Source organism: Lytechinus pictus, chromosome 5 (genome assembly GCF_037042905.1).
Source record: "Lytechinus pictus isolate F3 Inbred chromosome 5, Lp3.0, whole genome shotgun sequence".
Classification (NCBI taxonomy): domain Eukaryota; kingdom Metazoa; phylum Echinodermata; class Echinoidea; order Temnopleuroida; family Toxopneustidae; genus Lytechinus; species Lytechinus pictus.
In genome coordinates this window covers 16,318,132-16,336,519 of record NC_087249.1, presented here as the reverse complement: position 1 = coordinate 16,336,519, position 18,388 = coordinate 16,318,132, and the positions used below count along the sequence as shown (strand labels likewise).

The window sequence follows — 18,388 nt, the reverse complement described above, 5'->3', positions numbered from 1 at the left end:
TTCTTTTGACCAAAAAAGGAGAAAAAACAACAAAGCTTTACCTTTCTTCCCTTTTCTCCTTTCGCTTTTTTTTTGGGGGGGGGGGGGAAGCGGTTTTTTTTTTTTTTTTTTTTTTTTTTTTTTTGAGGGGGGGGGGCGAACGCCCCCATCGCCCCCCCTGGCTACGCGCCTGATCTCCGGACCTTAAGAAGGGAGGAAGGATACAAGAGAGAGATGACTTTCGAGCTACCGATGAGGACAGTACTCGACCTATTTAGCTTTCCATACACATCCAGCCTATCATGACAACATTCAACACTGGCCGCATAATAAAAACACAATCATCGTGAAAAATTAAACAAGGTCCACTGCAGGAAAGGACAAGTTGATGATTACCGTGATCTCGACATTATCACTGTGGATGTATGCGTTTTTTAATCATCGAAGGAATGATATTATCTCGCATTTGACATATAACACTTTTGGAGTAACCTTGGAACGGAATTTTATACTGTAGCTGTTTGGCGTGAATAATTAATTGATTATGCCAGCTCAGGGGAAACCCACCCCCGACGGAGGGAGCCGAGACGCCAAAGCTGCTGCGGCGCTCAACACTCAAAGCGTGCAGGACAATTCGATGAAAGTATCTCAAATAACCGAATTTGAATCTCTGTTCACAATTGATAAGGAACTTGGCAAGTGAGTTGGATCTTATATTTTATTTTCCTTTTCACTATTGGAATCTTTGCTCTATTAAACACTATGATGAGGAAGGTTGAAAAACAATGTAAATGTTGAACACGGGTCTTACAAATTTGGAATCTATTGTTGGTCTAGGGCCTATTGTTTTACCTTTTTTTTTTAACTTAAAAAATCTTTGTCGGCCCAGCAGTCACAGATGTCAGACTCAAGTCAAGGAGCCAGTTGTTATTTCATAACCTGTCCTTGTTCATTGAATGAGTGTTTTTAACTTAAATTGAGTATGTACAACAAATGTACAGTTTGTGCTTAAACTACCATCATCATGATCATTTTGGAACATAACCCATTCTTTTCCAGATGAAAACAGGGGCATCCAGCCCAGCCATTGGCGATGCTGATGCAAGAGCATTGGACAGGCTTGACACTGCCGTTCCTTTTTTTTAAAAGAAAGTTGGAATCATGAATTTATGTGTCACTTTTTCAAGATGATGGACTACTGTCGTAAAAGAAATAATACAAGTGCAAACCTTAATCTCAGATACTTAGAGATGGTTTCCCTCGCGAGTCTTCAGCATTTTCACTGGGTTATCTGTTGCTCGTCATGCTAGTTGCATGCATAATCTGATATGGAAATTCAAAGATTTCTGTGCCAAGTATATTCTAACAACTGCAATGCATTATTCTAACAACCGATGCATCATTCAAAGTGTTATTTTATCAATTCAATGTTTACATACACTGTTAAAAAAGTAATAGTACCCTGTATGCTATTGCTTACAATATTATGCTGTTGGGAAAAAAAGTTTCAGTTTATCATTAGATTCATTTAAACTGTCTATTTTGTTACTGGTACTTGAAATGTTGAGCTAATGCCGTGGTATAAAAATACCACTTTAAATGTTTTATGTAGGAGGGCCTATTTTTTTTAGATGTCTTAATAAAGACTTTAATAAGAAGGTATACTGGTAATCAATATCTCATCCAAGTAAAAGTCTGAGTCAGTGTTTAGAAACAATTATACCCCTAAAGTTGTTTTGCTGAGTTGTGCTTCTCATAGACAAAAAATGACTACAGGAGAAGTGTCCATTATTCGACAAAACTGCTCTAATAAACAATGGAGTATGAGACACACTGACTAATGCCTCTTTAGTTTTGATCTTTTGTGATATATTTTTGTTGCGACTTTTTTGATGTGCATTTTGAAGATGGAATCCCAATGAATGAGAAATTGAAATTCTGTTCATGTACTTGTATTTGTACCCTTTTCATCTATTATATAGGGGTGCCACATCAGTAGTGCATAAATGTTTTGAAAAAGGAACAAATCGACCGTTTGCAGTCAAGAAAGTAAAGAAAACGGTAAGTATACAGAATTATTAGTTCATAATCAATTTCTTTTTGCTTGAATTAGCATGTACAGTGTGTGATAAATCATTTTAAATTGTAGATTGATTTGTAGTGAAAGCCCATGTTCATTCTGTACAGGCATGCACAAGACATGTCCCTATGAGATTTGGAATATGCTTTATAAATTGAAATAGGATTTTTGATTTGCCTTTCCTTGGTAGAGGACTTGGGTAAGTATGAAATAAACACAGATATTACCCATAGTTTGTGACTTTTACAGTCTGGCAATAATGGCATTGAAAACATTTGGGTCCTTTCTTCAGGTCACGATGTTCCATTGCCACTTGCATGGGTGATTTATTGAACACCTGCCTGCAAAAAAAAAGAGTTCCTCTTGCAAAATGGATTTTTGACCAATGAAATGAATCGATTGTACAATATTTTTCCCTATTAAGCCAAATAATGAAACAATTTTGAAATGTTGCCATTTTCTAACTTTTAAGTTTCCATTAAAAATGTAATCAATTTTCTGAATGGCACTACCAAATCCATAATACCAATATCTTTTCATTTGTTTTGCATGGCTTCACCCATTGATACTTGATTGTATGGCATCACCAATCATATACTTGAGTGTACATGTGTCATCATGTATGGTATTGATATTGAAGGTTTGCATTAAACACTGTTTCATTCATATTCATTGAAACATTTGTGAAATTATTGAAGTTTCATACCGTTTAACCAATTCATATCTAAAGGCAATGGACGGTGATAAACTAGATGACATTGGGCAATATTTCAAATTTCTATAAAAAATCCTTAACTCTGATACATCATGAATTCATTATTGATTGTATAAAAACAATCTGGAATAAAAAAAAGTCAAATTCATGTAGACTCTAAAGTTCAAGATATCTGTGATTGAAAAATCTTCCAGGTAGATTAATGTACATGTAATAATGGAATAACATTTGGAAAGTCTTTTCCATCACTTTATTTTTCACCTTTTTAAAAGCCCTATTATAATGATATAATGCAAGTTTTTCAGGACTTCATATTTTTTTTTACAACATCACAGATACAGAGGTGACAAGTGGGGACTTGCAGCACAGACTTTTGAAAGAAAATAATTAGTAGTAAAATAAATGTTAACCACTATCAAGTTTGTTTTAATAATAAAAGTCAGAGATACATTTCAGGAAAATCTATCAAAGAATGACAGTGCTCTGCAAGCAAAGCTCTGTGAACATTTTTTTTTGTATTTGTCATATTCCATAAAGTGCAATATGGATTAAAGTGAAGTGAAAATAAATTCCACTTGTACCTTTATCTTTAATAATCACATCCTGTCATGAACATTTCTTATACAAACATGTATTGTGAACCATAAAAAGTCAACATCATTGCAGATGAATAGGGTGTTGCCCACACCACAAAGCTTTTGCCTGTAGACATTGATACATTAGTTCTCATGATTATGTTTTTATTTTAAATTGACAACTTGACTTCAGTTTTGACTTCCCTTTTGAAAGTACATACACAATACTTCAGTATCAAAGTGAAACAGAAAGTATAGACCTTCATTTCCATTTCCACTCTTAATCAATTATAATTGTTTACATTGTACAATGTCAAGCCCTCAAAGAGTGAATAGTACTATGGCTACAGTTTTTTTTTACCATGTCCGTGATTGGCTAAAGCTAGTACTGCAGGTATGGTGTCAGATTGCTTCCAGATTACAGCTCTTAGCACTGCAATAAGCCAGCTAACCCTGCTTTTTATGTACATGTAGAAGAGACAGATAGTACCACATAATTAATACTGTTCATACCCTAATAGACCCACCTATTTCCCAGAGTTAAAGGAACTTCTTTTTTGTTTGTATTCTGAAAAGCGTATCCATGTCTTAAAGGGTGCATTTTACTTTTATATAACCATGTATACATACACTGTAATTATATTTTCAAGCAAAATCAGAGCTTTTTGTTAAACGCGGTAAGGTGAAAAGGTGGTTGCGTCTGTGCTCATTTTCATTTGAACCATGGATTCAAATTCAAATTCAATTTATTCTTGATAATAATTGAAACATCATCAAATTGTACATTCGTATATAGAAATATCATTACAAGAAAAGGAGGGCAACAAAAAGTTAACACTTGATCGTAACTCACTTTGAAAAAGATTGTTTATGATCAGTGTTTCTCAATAGACCGTTGCTGGGGAAAGCAAACGTGACATAAATTTTGTATTTTTTGTGTGGCTTGACTTTAACATTCAACAATCTTTAAAAAAAAAGCAGGTACCCAAGGTGTAGTCTACAGGCACAGACCCTGATTGAAACTTTGATCAACAAGAGGGTCTTGGCACAACACTAGCACAAACGCAACTTGCTGGTTTACCCATACGAGTCACTGAAAAGTCTTTAGGCTGCATATTCAGACCACTTTCCTCAAGTGAAATGTTTGGACAACAAACTACCCAAGCGGACATTTTCTCCCGGTTCAGCGTATGAAGCAAAAACAAGCTTAGAAAATACAGAGCATTTCAAAATTCTGCTTTCCCAAAAGGGGGTACTAAAACATGCACCCTAAATTGATTTATTTTAAAGATTGTAATGTTGAACCACACGATAATAATCAATATTTATCAAATTTTTATCTTGCCTTATAGCCTGACATGAAAGTCTTCAACGCAGAAGTCAGTATACTGCAGAGTATAAACCATCCAAACATAGTAAGTTTGATTTTCTTTGAACCCTCTTCATCCTTTGACACCTCGCCCTCCTTATGTCTCTCTGTTTGTATAATTTTGGGATAGTTTGAGATAAGTTTCCATTGTTGTTTCATGTGTGCATGTTTCATTTGATCCCACTGAACAATTGCCTGATTTATAAATGTTTGATATCCAAACATTTACACAAGTTCAAGTGGTGTAAGTGTAATGAGTCAACAGAAATCTTGTGATTTTTTCTTTCTATTTGCAGGCAACCATGTATACACTGATTTTTTTTAATGGTGGTGTAGGTCTATATTGTTATTCTTTTTAATAGAAATGCAGTATGTTTAATTTTGATTTTCATTTGTTTTCATTCAGTATCAGTATTCTGTACTTATTATGAAAGCTACATACTGTACATTATTTTCCCCTTTTAAACTAACTTACATTTTCGCTCAAATATTTTGTTTATGGTGAATTGGCAAAATCAAATCTGTGCAATAAACAATTTGCTGCAGAAATGTAGTTTACAGTATTTGATCAAAATATGTCTCTTCTTTATATTATACATGTATCATCCAATTACGAAAGAGGTTCTTGTTTGTGAACCTCCATCTGGGCATAAATCCAGGTTTGCTGTACTACTCGCAAGGTTTGGCAACCCATACATAAATGTACATACCTGTGGCCCGTCACATAAAGCTTTAATAGCAATCATCGTCGAACATATTTCTACGATCGATTCCATTGACTACAATGTACAATCAATCATAAAATTCAAGCGTATGATTAATCAATACCTTTGTGTTACAGGACCCAGTACAGGGAGTTTGCAAATTGATTTTCTACTTTTCTCCTCTCATTTCATTTAGGTATCATGGATCTTACCAGGATCCATGCATCTATTAAGCCAATGTATTGCATCATATGAAATATGAGAATCTACTTGTGTACAGTATGTCATTCATTGCTCATACTGTATTGTGTACTATTAAGTAGAATCCAACCCATGTAGAAAGTCATTTTGAAGAGGGGGAGAAAAGAGAGAGAAAAAAAAGAAAAGTAGGTAGGCATACACTGTACATGTAGGTAAATATTTGAGAAAAATGTGACAAATGAAATCAGTAAGGAAATTTTTGAAAGTTGGAACAAATTGAAATCACTATTACCTGAAGTACATTGTACATGTATGGGGATTGCATATTTATATGCACTTGTAGGTAATTCTCCTTTTAAATACACAAAATGACTACCAGCAGTCATATTTGAATTTGAATTTATTAATAAACTTCATTCATTTGGCATGAAGTTAAAAAAAAAAGGGGGGGGGGCATTGACAGATATTAGCCCCGATGGTAAAGGTGCGCTAACAAAACTACAAATTTCTAAAAATGGAATGACAACTGGGAGAGTTTGCCTACTCTTTCAATTTGAGATAGTCAGTGGTTTTAGTGATCACTTTTAAACTGCTAAACATTTTGAGGACATTCCTGTACTACATGTACATAAATATCATATTCCTGTCTTCGTGTGCAGTAGGAATTTATGAAGTTGTCAAGGCTTTGTACATGTCATGTTAAAAGCGAGCTACCCTGTATCATAACAGGAAGTGTCTGTAGGGTATAAGAAGCGAATCTAAATAATGTAATCAGATTTGAGGCTGCCCTTCCCATTTCAAATTCAATGGCCCATCAAGGATATCCTGGTGATTCAATGGGACCTGTTCCCATTGAGTCAACTTGATGCTTTTTTGTGTACAAGCCTCGAATACATGCTCAGTATAGTGTATTGATTGCAAAGTCCAGTGTTAATGAAGGTGCATTCCTTCATTAAAAGTCCACAAGCTGAAACTTAAAACTGAAGCAGAAGTCATTGAACTGTCACCAAAAAAGAGAAAAGAAATGTGTCTTGGTGTCTTATATCGTATCAGGAATTCAGGATAATGGGAAGGGGGGGGGGTGGATTTTGGTTTGCAAGTCAAACTTGCAGTCAAACTCAAATTTTACACAGGTCTACAAATAATACCATGTCAAGGTTTGAGACTAGATACATTACAAGTGGAACGCCTCTGGCAGTCTCGCCTGCATTACGTGATTTAATATAGCAGCAGTCCTAACTTTGAAAACTACTACAAAATAATCATTCACAAAAACACCATTCATATAAATGACATAATACCACGTTCATTGACCATAAATGACATTTGAACGGTGACTTAATACTTGTCAACTACACTCATGTCCACATTTCATTCACTCTATCCATAAACTTTCAAAGTTATGATGGCAATTCAACAATTACCCCAACATGGCCTAATTTTATTGACCTTAACTGACCTTTGACCTTGGTTTTGTGACCTGAAACTCACAGGGAATGTTCAGTGATACTTGATTACTCTTATATCCCAAGTTTTATGAACTAGATCCATAAACTTTCAGAGTTAGGATGTTAATTCAACAAATACCCCCAACACGGACAAAGTTAGTTGACCTTAAATGACCTTTGACCATGGTCATGTGACCTGAAACTCGTACAGGATGTTCAGTGATACTTGATTACTCTTATGTCCCAAGTTTTATGAACTAGATCCATTAACTTTCAGAGTTAGGATGGTAATTTTACAAATACCCCCATCACGGCCAAAGTTCATTGACCCTACATGACCTTTGACCTTGGTTGTGTGACCTGAAACTCAGGCAGGATGTTCACTAATACTTGATTAACCTTATGTCCAAGTTTCATACCTAGATCCATAAATTTTCAAAGTTATGATAGTAATTCAACAAATACCCCCAAATTGACCAAAGTTCATTGACCCTAAATGACCTTTGACCTTGGTCATGTGACCTGAAACTCAAGCAGGATATTTACTAATACTAGATTAACCTTTAATATGCCCAATTTTCATGAACTAGGTCCATATACTTTCTAAGTTATGATGTCATTTCAAAAACTTAACCTTCGGTTAAGATTTTGAAAATAATTCTCCCAACATGGTCTAAGTTCATTGACCCTAAATGACCTTTGACCTTGGTTATGTGACCTGAAACACAGGCATAATGTTCAGTAATACTTGATTAACCTTATGGCCAAGTTTCATATACTTTCTAAGTTATGTCATTTCAAAAACTTAACCTTAGGTTAAGATTTGATGTTGATGCTGCCGCCACCGCCGGAAAAGCGGCGCTTATAGTCTCACTCTGCTATGCAGGCGAGACCAATAATTGTCTCTTTTTTTGCCAATTTTATGGGGTGCGCCTGCACCCTTTGCTACCCCTAATTGCAGTCAATTAGAAAATAAACTTGCAGCATCAGAAAATTACACGTCATACATTTAAAGTGATGCATGCCTATCTTTTTGAAAAGCTATTACTGTATATTATTTTCGCAGATTTCGCAAATTGCTGATCGGCCGCGAACTTAACAATGCACCAAAATATTGACACATTTATCGTAATCACCGCCAATGTCCCCAACACTAATTGCAATTGATATATGCACTTAATATAGGCTATACAAAAAAAATAAGGTTCAGAAAGTATACAGGTGTAGTTAGTAATTCAAAAAGTTTGCTAGAATTTAACTTTTTTATTTCTCAAACAATATCAGAGCCTAAATTATTAATACCTAACATATTATTTATTCAATCTCTAATACAATGTATTTTCTATGAAATAATTTGATTTTGATTATTCATAAGTCACATGACCAGAGGTTAGAGGTGTACATGTAAGATTCTGTTCACAAAATTCAACATTTTTGCACTTAAACAAACTTTAAAAAAATGAAATTGAATCTAACAAAGCATAACTTCCAAAGATTGCTTTTACATATATATCGAACTGTGACATGATGACTTTTCAGATCTAAAGGTACAAAAAAGGTGAAATTTAAGCCACTTTTTTTCACACTTTCTAACTGTTTGTTACAGGGACATATTTATGTGCAAAAGACATCAGCATGGGGGCTTTGAGGAGCATATTTTTACTTTTCAGAAATGCTGTGGAAGTGTTTGGTATGTACATCTTCCGATCGCGAATTCAACAACCAGCGAAAATGTCGGGAAAAAAAAAGTGCCTTTGGATTTTTTTATCAAATCAACATCCAGTATATTTCATTGGGATTCCATCTCTCCCAGTATTGAGTATGTAGTGACCGTACTTGTACTTTACAACATGAAATACATGTACATGTAGATGTTTGAATCGAACACTTTTTTCTGTGGAGTTAGCATATTGTACTGTATGTGAGCACTGTATACAGCACTTGGGGAATAACTTTCTTGGTATCGCATTACAATTTGCTCTTTTTTATGACTGCTGCACAAAATGTCCTTGATACATTGTAGCAATTTCTTCTTTAATAGGACTGTGCAGAACATATACATGTAGTTGAAAGCTTGATTCTAACATCCAGAAATGCCCTACATGTATATCAAGTTTGAGTTCTAAGTAATACCTTATCATGAAGATGTCTGTAATTATATGTTACATGTACATGTTAAATATAAAAGAATTGAGAAGTTACATTATTCCCTGTTAACACTGTACATTTTCCATTTCAGGTCTTTAAAACTGTGTACAGCACTGTTGCAGTTGCGCAAGCTTGCAATGAAGTCATGCTGGGTTGGGGGTGCATATTAATAAACAGCATTAGATATGAACTTCCCAACTCCCTGATATGAAACTGGCATTCGCAGAGCCTCTCTCTGCCAATACAGCTCCTCTGTACAAACCCTATAGGAGTCAGTGATCCATGGACAATATCACTTTTTATGTACAAATGCCGTCTACATCTACAATGCGTACAGTATATATACGGTACACCCACCTATGATTCTTTCTTCTCTCTCTCTGTCTCTCTCTTTATATCTTTCTACTCTAGACTATGATGATATGGATATGAATGCAAGTTATCCTTTGTGATGTGTGTACCTGTTCAGCCAGGTTGCCATGGAAATGCAACATGAATGGTTTATAGTCATCATTTGACAATTTTTGTGTGATTGTGACACAAATCAGCATGCAGATCGCTTTGATATACTGAGCATAATCTACAAAACAGAACAAATTCTCTGAAAAATCTCGTAACTAATAGTAATTATGCTAATTTATTCCAATAATAAAAAAAGAATGCTTGAGTAAACTACATGTACATGTTATTAAGGCCCTCAAACTGCTGATTTCTATTCACAATCTCTCTTCTCTACTCTAAATTTTAATAATAATATGATATAACAAAGATCTTCTCATGTATTGTTTTCGGGATTTGCTAGGGTACATGTACAGTATGTATTTTTTTAATTTTTGACTCTTTGTTTTTTATTGAAATATAGGCTTGCTGTATTATTGCCTGATTTTTGTTAAAAATCAAACTTGAAAATTCCAGGAAATGTCTATATGAATTTGGGAAAATTTGGGATTCAGTTTCAGGAGATTTGTTATGGATCTCTGGAAACACTGAGGCCCGTAAATTCTGAAGTTGGGTTTAACTTAAACTCGGGTTAAAAGATGTGGTTTAAGTATGGATAGCCAATTGTTACATAAATCACTAACAGTAGAGATATCATATTTCAGCTCATTTGGCTCTCAAATCATTTATAATTGTCTAGGAAGTATAAAAAGATGAGTGTCTTCACCATGAATGAATCAGGAAAGAGCACAGTAAACATAAGAAACATACAATAGTAAAAATGTTGACACTTTTAAAGCTTCCCATAATTTTAGCACAGAGTTAGACCATGGTCAAACCTGACTTCAGAATACAGGCCTGAGTGTACATGTACAGTGTACATATCCATTGTACAGTATCTAGAGTAGACAGTGATAGTACAGTGTACCTTGTCTGAATCTTTTTAAAAAATCCGAAACATGAACTAAACACATCTGTATAATTACATGTAGTCTTCTACATTGTAAGTACACCATTGTTTTTTTTTTGCTGTGCATCCTCATCACCACCATCATCTTGTGTGAGGGAAGGGCAGCTACATGTACATGTACATGTACTTGTAGTCTCACTGTACATTTATGTGTAAACATATAACAAAATAATCAAATTGTTTTCTCAGGGGGAAGTCAGAAAATATTGGCCCATCAGTGGCATTTAAATCCAGTAATTGCATTGAACTGCATCTAGTGCAGCCATGGAGTGAAGTCCCGCTTGGGTTTTAGAAAAGGACTCTGTGATACAAGTTCTACATGATTGTGTACATGCATGAATTGAATGTACTGCTGCATTTTTGTTTGTGGCAGTGGGGGCATTTTTGGTCCATGCCCCCCTCCCCATTCCAATGAAAGGGATATGCAGTTTTTGCTTGCCATCTTTGCTCCATCATACTGATTTTAACTTCATGGTGATAATAACACTTGTGGATTTTCATACTTTTCTCTCACAAAATAAAGACAAAAAAATAATTTGCATTGGTATGAATTAATTTGAAATTCATATGTATGCAGGGGGGGGGGGGAGGGGAGGTGGATGGGACCAAAGAAAGGGTTTTTATCAAACTATGAATGGGGTTGAGGTTTGGTAAAAGCATTTTTTTTTTCAGCTTTAAGAATTCAACAAAGCTTACACTCTTAAATTTAATTTAGATGTTGCATGGTTGCCATCAAGTGGCAAATGGCATGTATGAAAAAATAGATTTCCCTTTTTTGCACACATACATGTACATGTAAATGCCAGTGAGATCAGGGTTGAGTTAAAACCAAAGCAAGACCTTTCCCCTTTCCTCAGCATGCATGCACAGGAAATGCATCGCATTCACAGTCAAACGTTATGAAAATGGCCTGGGATATTTATGGACGGTACTCAATGTGCAAAATTGATTCTTTGGTGGGATTTGCCCTTGCGTCGTCGTGTGCGTTTCCCTCAGGGATTCGGAGGGAGCGTAGAGGGGTAATAGACTCAGCATCTGCGTCTGTTTAGATCACAAGGTTGTCCTCTGTCGTGCCCAGCCAATCATCCTCCCCCTCTATGTCGCCTCAATTCAACACCGACCATTGTGACATCCGGTTTAAGATGTCTCAGCGGGGATGATCATCTTTAAAATGTGTAGCATTCTTTTAGCATCCCCAAACTTCTGGAAAAAAATTGTGAATCTATATTAAAATATGTAGCATGTGATTGTTCAGCTGAGCACAGTGCATACGTATTAAAAGTGAAATAATTCATACCTTATCAACATAGAAATTTGTGATGTATGGGTTTAGGCCTTTATTCTGGTAAATGTGGCAGCATAAGTTTGGTGAAGACTGATTTGTTTTATGATCATTTCATCTATTAATGTCCTATTTGAATGTCCTTTTGAGTCAGCAACATTTGCAGACCAGAAAGAGAAGAAAACTATGTTCATATCTATAGCTGATAGCAGTTATCCTCAACTGATCATGATAATAAATATACATTTAGGAATTGTACCAGATCTTAAACAACATTTATTTCATTTCAATGTAAACTCTACATAATTTGTGTTATTACATGATAATTATTATCTTCAAATATTGACAATATTATTTACAGTGTACATGTTCATGTAATTCCATCTACTATTTTTCTTGAGGTGAGTTCAGGGAAAGTCCACACATGAATACACTCTACATCTACAATGCGATGTAAACCCTAGGAACTTGAGCTGCACAATAAATGGAATCACTCTTTTTTATGATTACAAAAATAAGGAAGTAATTTTAGGCTATTTATATGTAGATATGCCCCACATGCAAATTATTTTGTGTGAGGCATGAATGTACATGTAGAATCAATGCGCTTTCTTTGACTGCAGAGTACTTGTAGAGGTTGTTGGCATTATTTTTTAATGGTGCAATATACTAATTGATTTTTTTTACTGAAAGGGAATGATGTACATGTATTTTGGAATGGGGTTTAATTTCTTGCAACTTTTTTTATTTTCAAAATGTTTTTTGCATTGAACCAAATGTTAATTTATGGGAGGCACTTCATAATCTAGTCTGATATTTTTACATTTTTGGGGCTTAATATTACATTTTCCTTGTGTATTCTCTTTGACATCACTAAATAGGCAAAACTTCTCTGTCTCTCGACTTCTCTACAGTACCTCTGAAAGTTTCCTTTCATTTGGGGAAAAATAGCATTTAAATTTTGATCATTGATCTAACAGTATTGTTTGGTAGTATATTTTTTTGCATTCAGGCACTCATACAGTGTATACATGTATACATGTACAGATTTATTGTTCCAAATTGTCTATCTATAAACAAAATGTAAACAAGATGGAAGATCTATTATTATAGAGATGCTTAAAAAAATAGAATGAGAAAAAATATCACATTTACATGTAACCAAAGCATCCTTGATCACTGCTACATGTGTAGAAAGGCATTGTGTGGGAGATACAGGATACCGGATAGAGATAGATAGATAGATGAATGTACATGTAGGTAGATGGATATTAGGAAGGTAGGTAGATCAGAGAAGTAGATAGAAAGATGGATGGCTAGACATTGTTAGAAAGAAGAGATATGAAAGATGGAAAGATGAATAATAAGATACTGTAGGTGGGGACGTGTACGTAGATGAATATGCATGTAGATAGATAAAGCTAGCAAGGTAGATACAGGTGCTGCGGAACTGTTTTGAAAGGGGGGGGGGGTACTGACCATGCAAACAATCAGAGTGAGGAGGTCATTTTTTACGTTTTCGTTCATGGTTTTGAAAAAAGTGGGGGCTGTAGCGCCCCAGCCCCCCTCACCCTGTTTCCGCGGCCCCTGAGATAAATCTATACAGAGGAGAGAGATCGAGAAAAATAATAAATTATGAGAGTACAAGATTGAGTGAATGATATTGAGGAAATAGTCTGTTTCTGTTGGAGAGGTGGTGTCTGCATATTATTTTGTGGAGAGCACAGCCCAGCTGAGTCAATTTTCTAGGGCATGTTTATTCTATGTGCTATGGTAGGCTTGACGGACAGACGGACAGTGAGGAAACAGGAGATTGTGTTTCCCAAGTCATGGTTTCCCTCAAAGAAAAGCTGTGACCCATTTTGAAAGCACCAAGCACAGTGGATACTAGTATTACTTGGGAAGGCGGAAGTCTGATTTTTTTCTGTTCACAAAAATAGATGCACTTTATTAAAGCCTGCAGGCGTTTTTCCAGAAAGTCTTCGCATATTGATAAGGGATACATGTATGTACATGTACATTGTAAATTGTAAATTGTAACGAGTTTAGAATATTCCATGTCAGAAAAGGAAATAGGAAATTTGTAAGTTCCATTGATACCCATTGATCAAAGCACTGTAGTTCACACGTGAACATTGCCATATGAAAATATTATGAAACTAATATGAACGTGTACATGCAGTAAAGGCTACAGATTTGAGTATAAACTTAAACAACATACTACAAGTGTTGATTTGTTTTTATTCAAATTATTGCTAAATTTTGATTCTTGAAAGTCTTTAAGGCATCCATTTAAAATTCATGCATAAATTGGCATCAAGTTGATACAGGGTCTGCAAAATGGTTTTGAAATATATGCGACCTGCAATAAATTGCGGATACTGTGTTTTAGTGATGCATCAAAAATGTGTATCTTGGTCTGCATCATGTTCAATATGAGAGCGTATTGAACAGAGTACCAAAATCCGACGAATTTCCCTTGAGCTCCTGTACAAAAGTTGCTGAATTCAATGTAGTACCGTATTGAATTGTCTGTCTAATGAGCATGCGCGAATGCTCGAGAAATACAATGCATTCAACAACTAACGCGATGTGCAGCATATACACATACGATGAAGGCCACGGCACACCTTATGACCTGACTGGTTAAAAGATTATTTGCAAGTGATTTTTAATGATTGCCAAAACCAGCGTGCATTTGCATAAATTTACCTGGATTTTTCTCCAAACAGCTCTTAAAAAAAAAATAATCAAAATTTCATTATTAAAGGCTACATGTACATTGTAAATTCCAAGGATTCAAAATAAATCCAGATTGGCTTTGAAGAGCGACCAGCCGAATATTAGATTTTGATTTAAATATAAATCTGAAAGATTTGAATTTGAATCTTTTGAATAAGATTTTGAATGAATTCAAAATTTGGCTGGTCACTATTCACAGCTGATCTGGATTTATTTAAAATCCTTGGAATTTAGAATGTATGATCTGGAAATAAAAGCCACAAAATTTCCTGCTATTTTGCATTTCATTACAAATAATCTTAAGATTGCTCTGATCAGAACAAACAGACAGACCTTGTTAAATCAAAAGTTGTGAAAAGTCTCTATCTGCTATTCAGAACAGCCCGTGGCTGAAGAGGGCCATCCAGCCCACGAGTGGAAAATAAATGAACAAATGAGTGAATGAATAATAGAGAAATAAAAAGGAATTATTTAACAAAACAGAAAAAGAGTGATAACTATGTGAAAAATAATTTGAACCTTCTTGGTATGATCAAATGGAACCTATTACTGTGCTCTACATATGAACTTTCTGTCTGCATGTGCATGCATGCCTGGTCCTTGCCAACATCGCCTGTTTATGAGTATTGGATGAGTATACCAAGGAAAGGCATGTCGATGAATGATGAACTGTAAATTTGTATTTAGTCTGTGCTTGCTTGCTTTGCCAGAGGCCACAGGGAATATAAAGCTCTATTTTCTAAAGGTACTTCAAAGTTCTCTCGCTCTACCTTTCACTGTGCTGTGCGTTCACTGTAAAAATACAAGCGTGTCTGTACTGTATAAACGTCATTCAGAGGCAGTTTTTTTTTACATTTCATTTTTTTTCATTAAAAGTGTTAATACATACAATATTTCATCCTTCTAGCTAGCACAAAAACATTATGAAAATGATCTAAACGTTTTTGTCAAAATTTAGGTCAATAATTACTACAAAAAAGAAGACATTTTCACATAGCAAAAATGATTTTAAAAATGTTATTAAAAATAAACAAAAAACAACTTTTCTATAAATTGGAAATGTCATCGCAATACTTAAAATAATCCAATGTGGATGTGAAACATTATGACATTTTATACATGTACATGTACTTATACTTTAAAATGTCTTGTGATGAATATAATGCTGTCTTTAATGTTACATGTTTTAAATACAAATCTTAGTCCTTTTTTAGAACTGTAGAAATAATCAAGGCCCTACATGACATGTCCTAGTGGTTGCTTTAGCATAAAAGTATATCAAAATTTAAATAAATAGACATGTTTGTCGACACTTCATTCCTGCTAGGGCAGGAACAAATCATGTAGCAATCTGTCATAAGTATTGAGTGAATTGCAACTTGATTGTGTTACATTTTCCACTGGATGGCATGCAAAGAGCTCTGTTCACACTGCAGTGACTTCACGAAAATGTACTGCAGGACTACAGTGTACCCATCATCGGTCAATGTCAGGGTCAAATGCACTGTTCAAATACTGTTCGGGTAGCAGACTAGAAATTCTACACTCTTGCGTATCTAGATAGACATTTGTTGCATCTATAGACACTCCAATGAGTAGATGAAGCCACGACCGGGGAACTTCGTGATGGAGAAAATACCATAACACCTGTCCACCCCATTTTGCCACTTTTCTTGTCATTCTGTCAACGCCACATACATGTATGAATGCAGCCTAGACCATTTTTACATTCGGTTTTCTGAACTTGTTCCCTCTGAACCGATCAATGAACCAGATGACCTCTACATGTATGTTGGCATTTTTGTTCACACCATTTGCAAGGACCACATTTCGTGTGGCCAATTTGTTACGTATGATCCTTTGAATAGTGTACCTACAAGTACCTGCAAATCTAATTGTTTCACCTGTTATTTAAAGTGAATGCAAACCAGTAATATGATGTCATATCTTATGAAACTAAATAAAATTCAATTTAAAAGTGAGCTCGATAATGTTATTTAAAAAAAAAATGTGCCTCATGTGAATCCTGCAATCGGCCCCAGATCACTTCTCGGATTCCTTGGAGGTGTTTCATAAAGCTTTTCGTATAAAGTTTTATAAGAGTGACTTTGAGAACAACTGGTGAGGTGAACCTTTCTTATGCGCTAAACCATCGCCAATGAACATTTTGGTGTATACCATTTACCACAAGAAAGGATCACCAGTCGTTCTTAAGGTCGCTTTTACAGTATGAACAGCTTCATGATACACCCATCTGCAAGGGAGCACTCACTTTCATGCAATGCCCACCGTTCAGGAAGGTGTCTGTGAACAGGGTCTTGGAGATGATGGAGATACAGTTCATCTACTCCAGACTGGTAGACTGTTAAGCCCATCATTGTTCTCTTTTTTAGGGAAGTGGGGTGATGACTCTATAGGTGGTTTCAAACCGCCTCGATCAAAAGAATCCCCGTTAAATTACGAGAACTTTTTTAGGCTGAAAAATACCCATTAATTATTCCTGCATTCACACCGCCCTGAAACATACCCTTCGGGATAAGTTCCTGAAGTTACGAGCATGCGCAGTATGGTCTGATAAGCAGCAAGGCGCGAAATTCAAAATCATTAGCCCAGCAGCAACCCATGCACGGCGCCGCACCCAACGACACGCTGGGCTAAAAGTTCCCGTAATTTGCTTTCAGACCGCCAAAATACCCACGACCTTGGAAAAATCCCCGCGAAAGTTCTCGTAATTTCGCCAAGTACCTACTATTTATCGGGTATTTTCTTTCGGGGATATTACGCGTAGTTTGCTTTCAGACCGCCAAAATACCTGGTATTTTCTGATCGGGGTAAATTTCCCGATCAGAGAATACCTGGAACTGGCGAACTTCGAGGCGGTCTGAAACCACCTTACCACGTTTTCTTCTGTAGGAGTATGTTTCACCAACTGTGTACGTAGATGTAGGCTAGAATCCTCATCATTAGATGTATTGAAAAAAATTGTGTGATTTTATTTCAATATATTAAACATACATGTACATGCTTATTTGATAATCGGGTCTACTTTGATATGTTATATTCTTCAGATGATCTGTGGCCCGTAACAAAAAGCTTAGCAATGATCGTAGAACATATTTCTACGATTGATTCCATTGGCTACAATGTACAATCAATCGTAGAAATTAAGCGTATGATTAATCACTAACCTTTGTGTTACGGGACCCTGGGGTCATTTCATAAAGCTGTTCGTAAGTTAAGAGCGACTTTAAGAACGACTGGTGATCCTTTTGTACGCGCTAAACCATCGCCAATGAACATTTTTGTATACCATTTACCACTTTAAGAAATGATCAGCAGTCATTCTTAAAGTCGTTCTTAACTTTGATACAAACAGCTTTATGAAACACCCTCCAGATGGGTAATATGCACTTTTGCACATTTCTCAAATAATTGAAGTACAATTGTAAATTGAGAGACTACAGTACTAATGAAAGATGATATATTAAAAGCCTTTGAAAACACAAGACTGTAGGGTCCAGGTTTGTGGATTATTATGTAACTCTGCAAAATAACGGTTACACTTTGTAATTCCATAGGTTCGTAATTCCGAAGGTTCGTTATTCCGAAAGTTAGTATTTCGGAAACACGTAATTTGCCTATACCTCAATGTTTGTTAATCCGAAAAAAAAGGGTTCGTTAATCCAAAAGATTTGTGGCGATATTCCGATGGTTCGTTATTCCGAAGGTTTATAATC

At 35.5% G+C, this 18,388-nt stretch overlaps 1 protein-coding gene across 1 annotated transcript in view; it reads left to right on the top strand.

The window, feature by feature from the left end:
- Positions 1-210: 210 nt before the first annotated feature.
- LOC129262359 (calcium/calmodulin-dependent protein kinase type IV-like) overlaps positions 211-18,388 on the top strand; it is a 57,770-nt gene continuing 39,592 nt past the window's right edge. Inside the window, exons 1-3 of the mRNA XM_064099897.1 lie at positions 211-678; positions 1,962-2,040; positions 4,702-4,764. Of these exons, the coding sequence (XP_063955967.1) occupies positions 524-678; positions 1,962-2,040; positions 4,702-4,764 (297 nt within the window). The 5' untranslated portion in view covers positions 211-523. The remainder of the gene's footprint in view (positions 679-1,961; positions 2,041-4,701; positions 4,765-18,388) is intronic.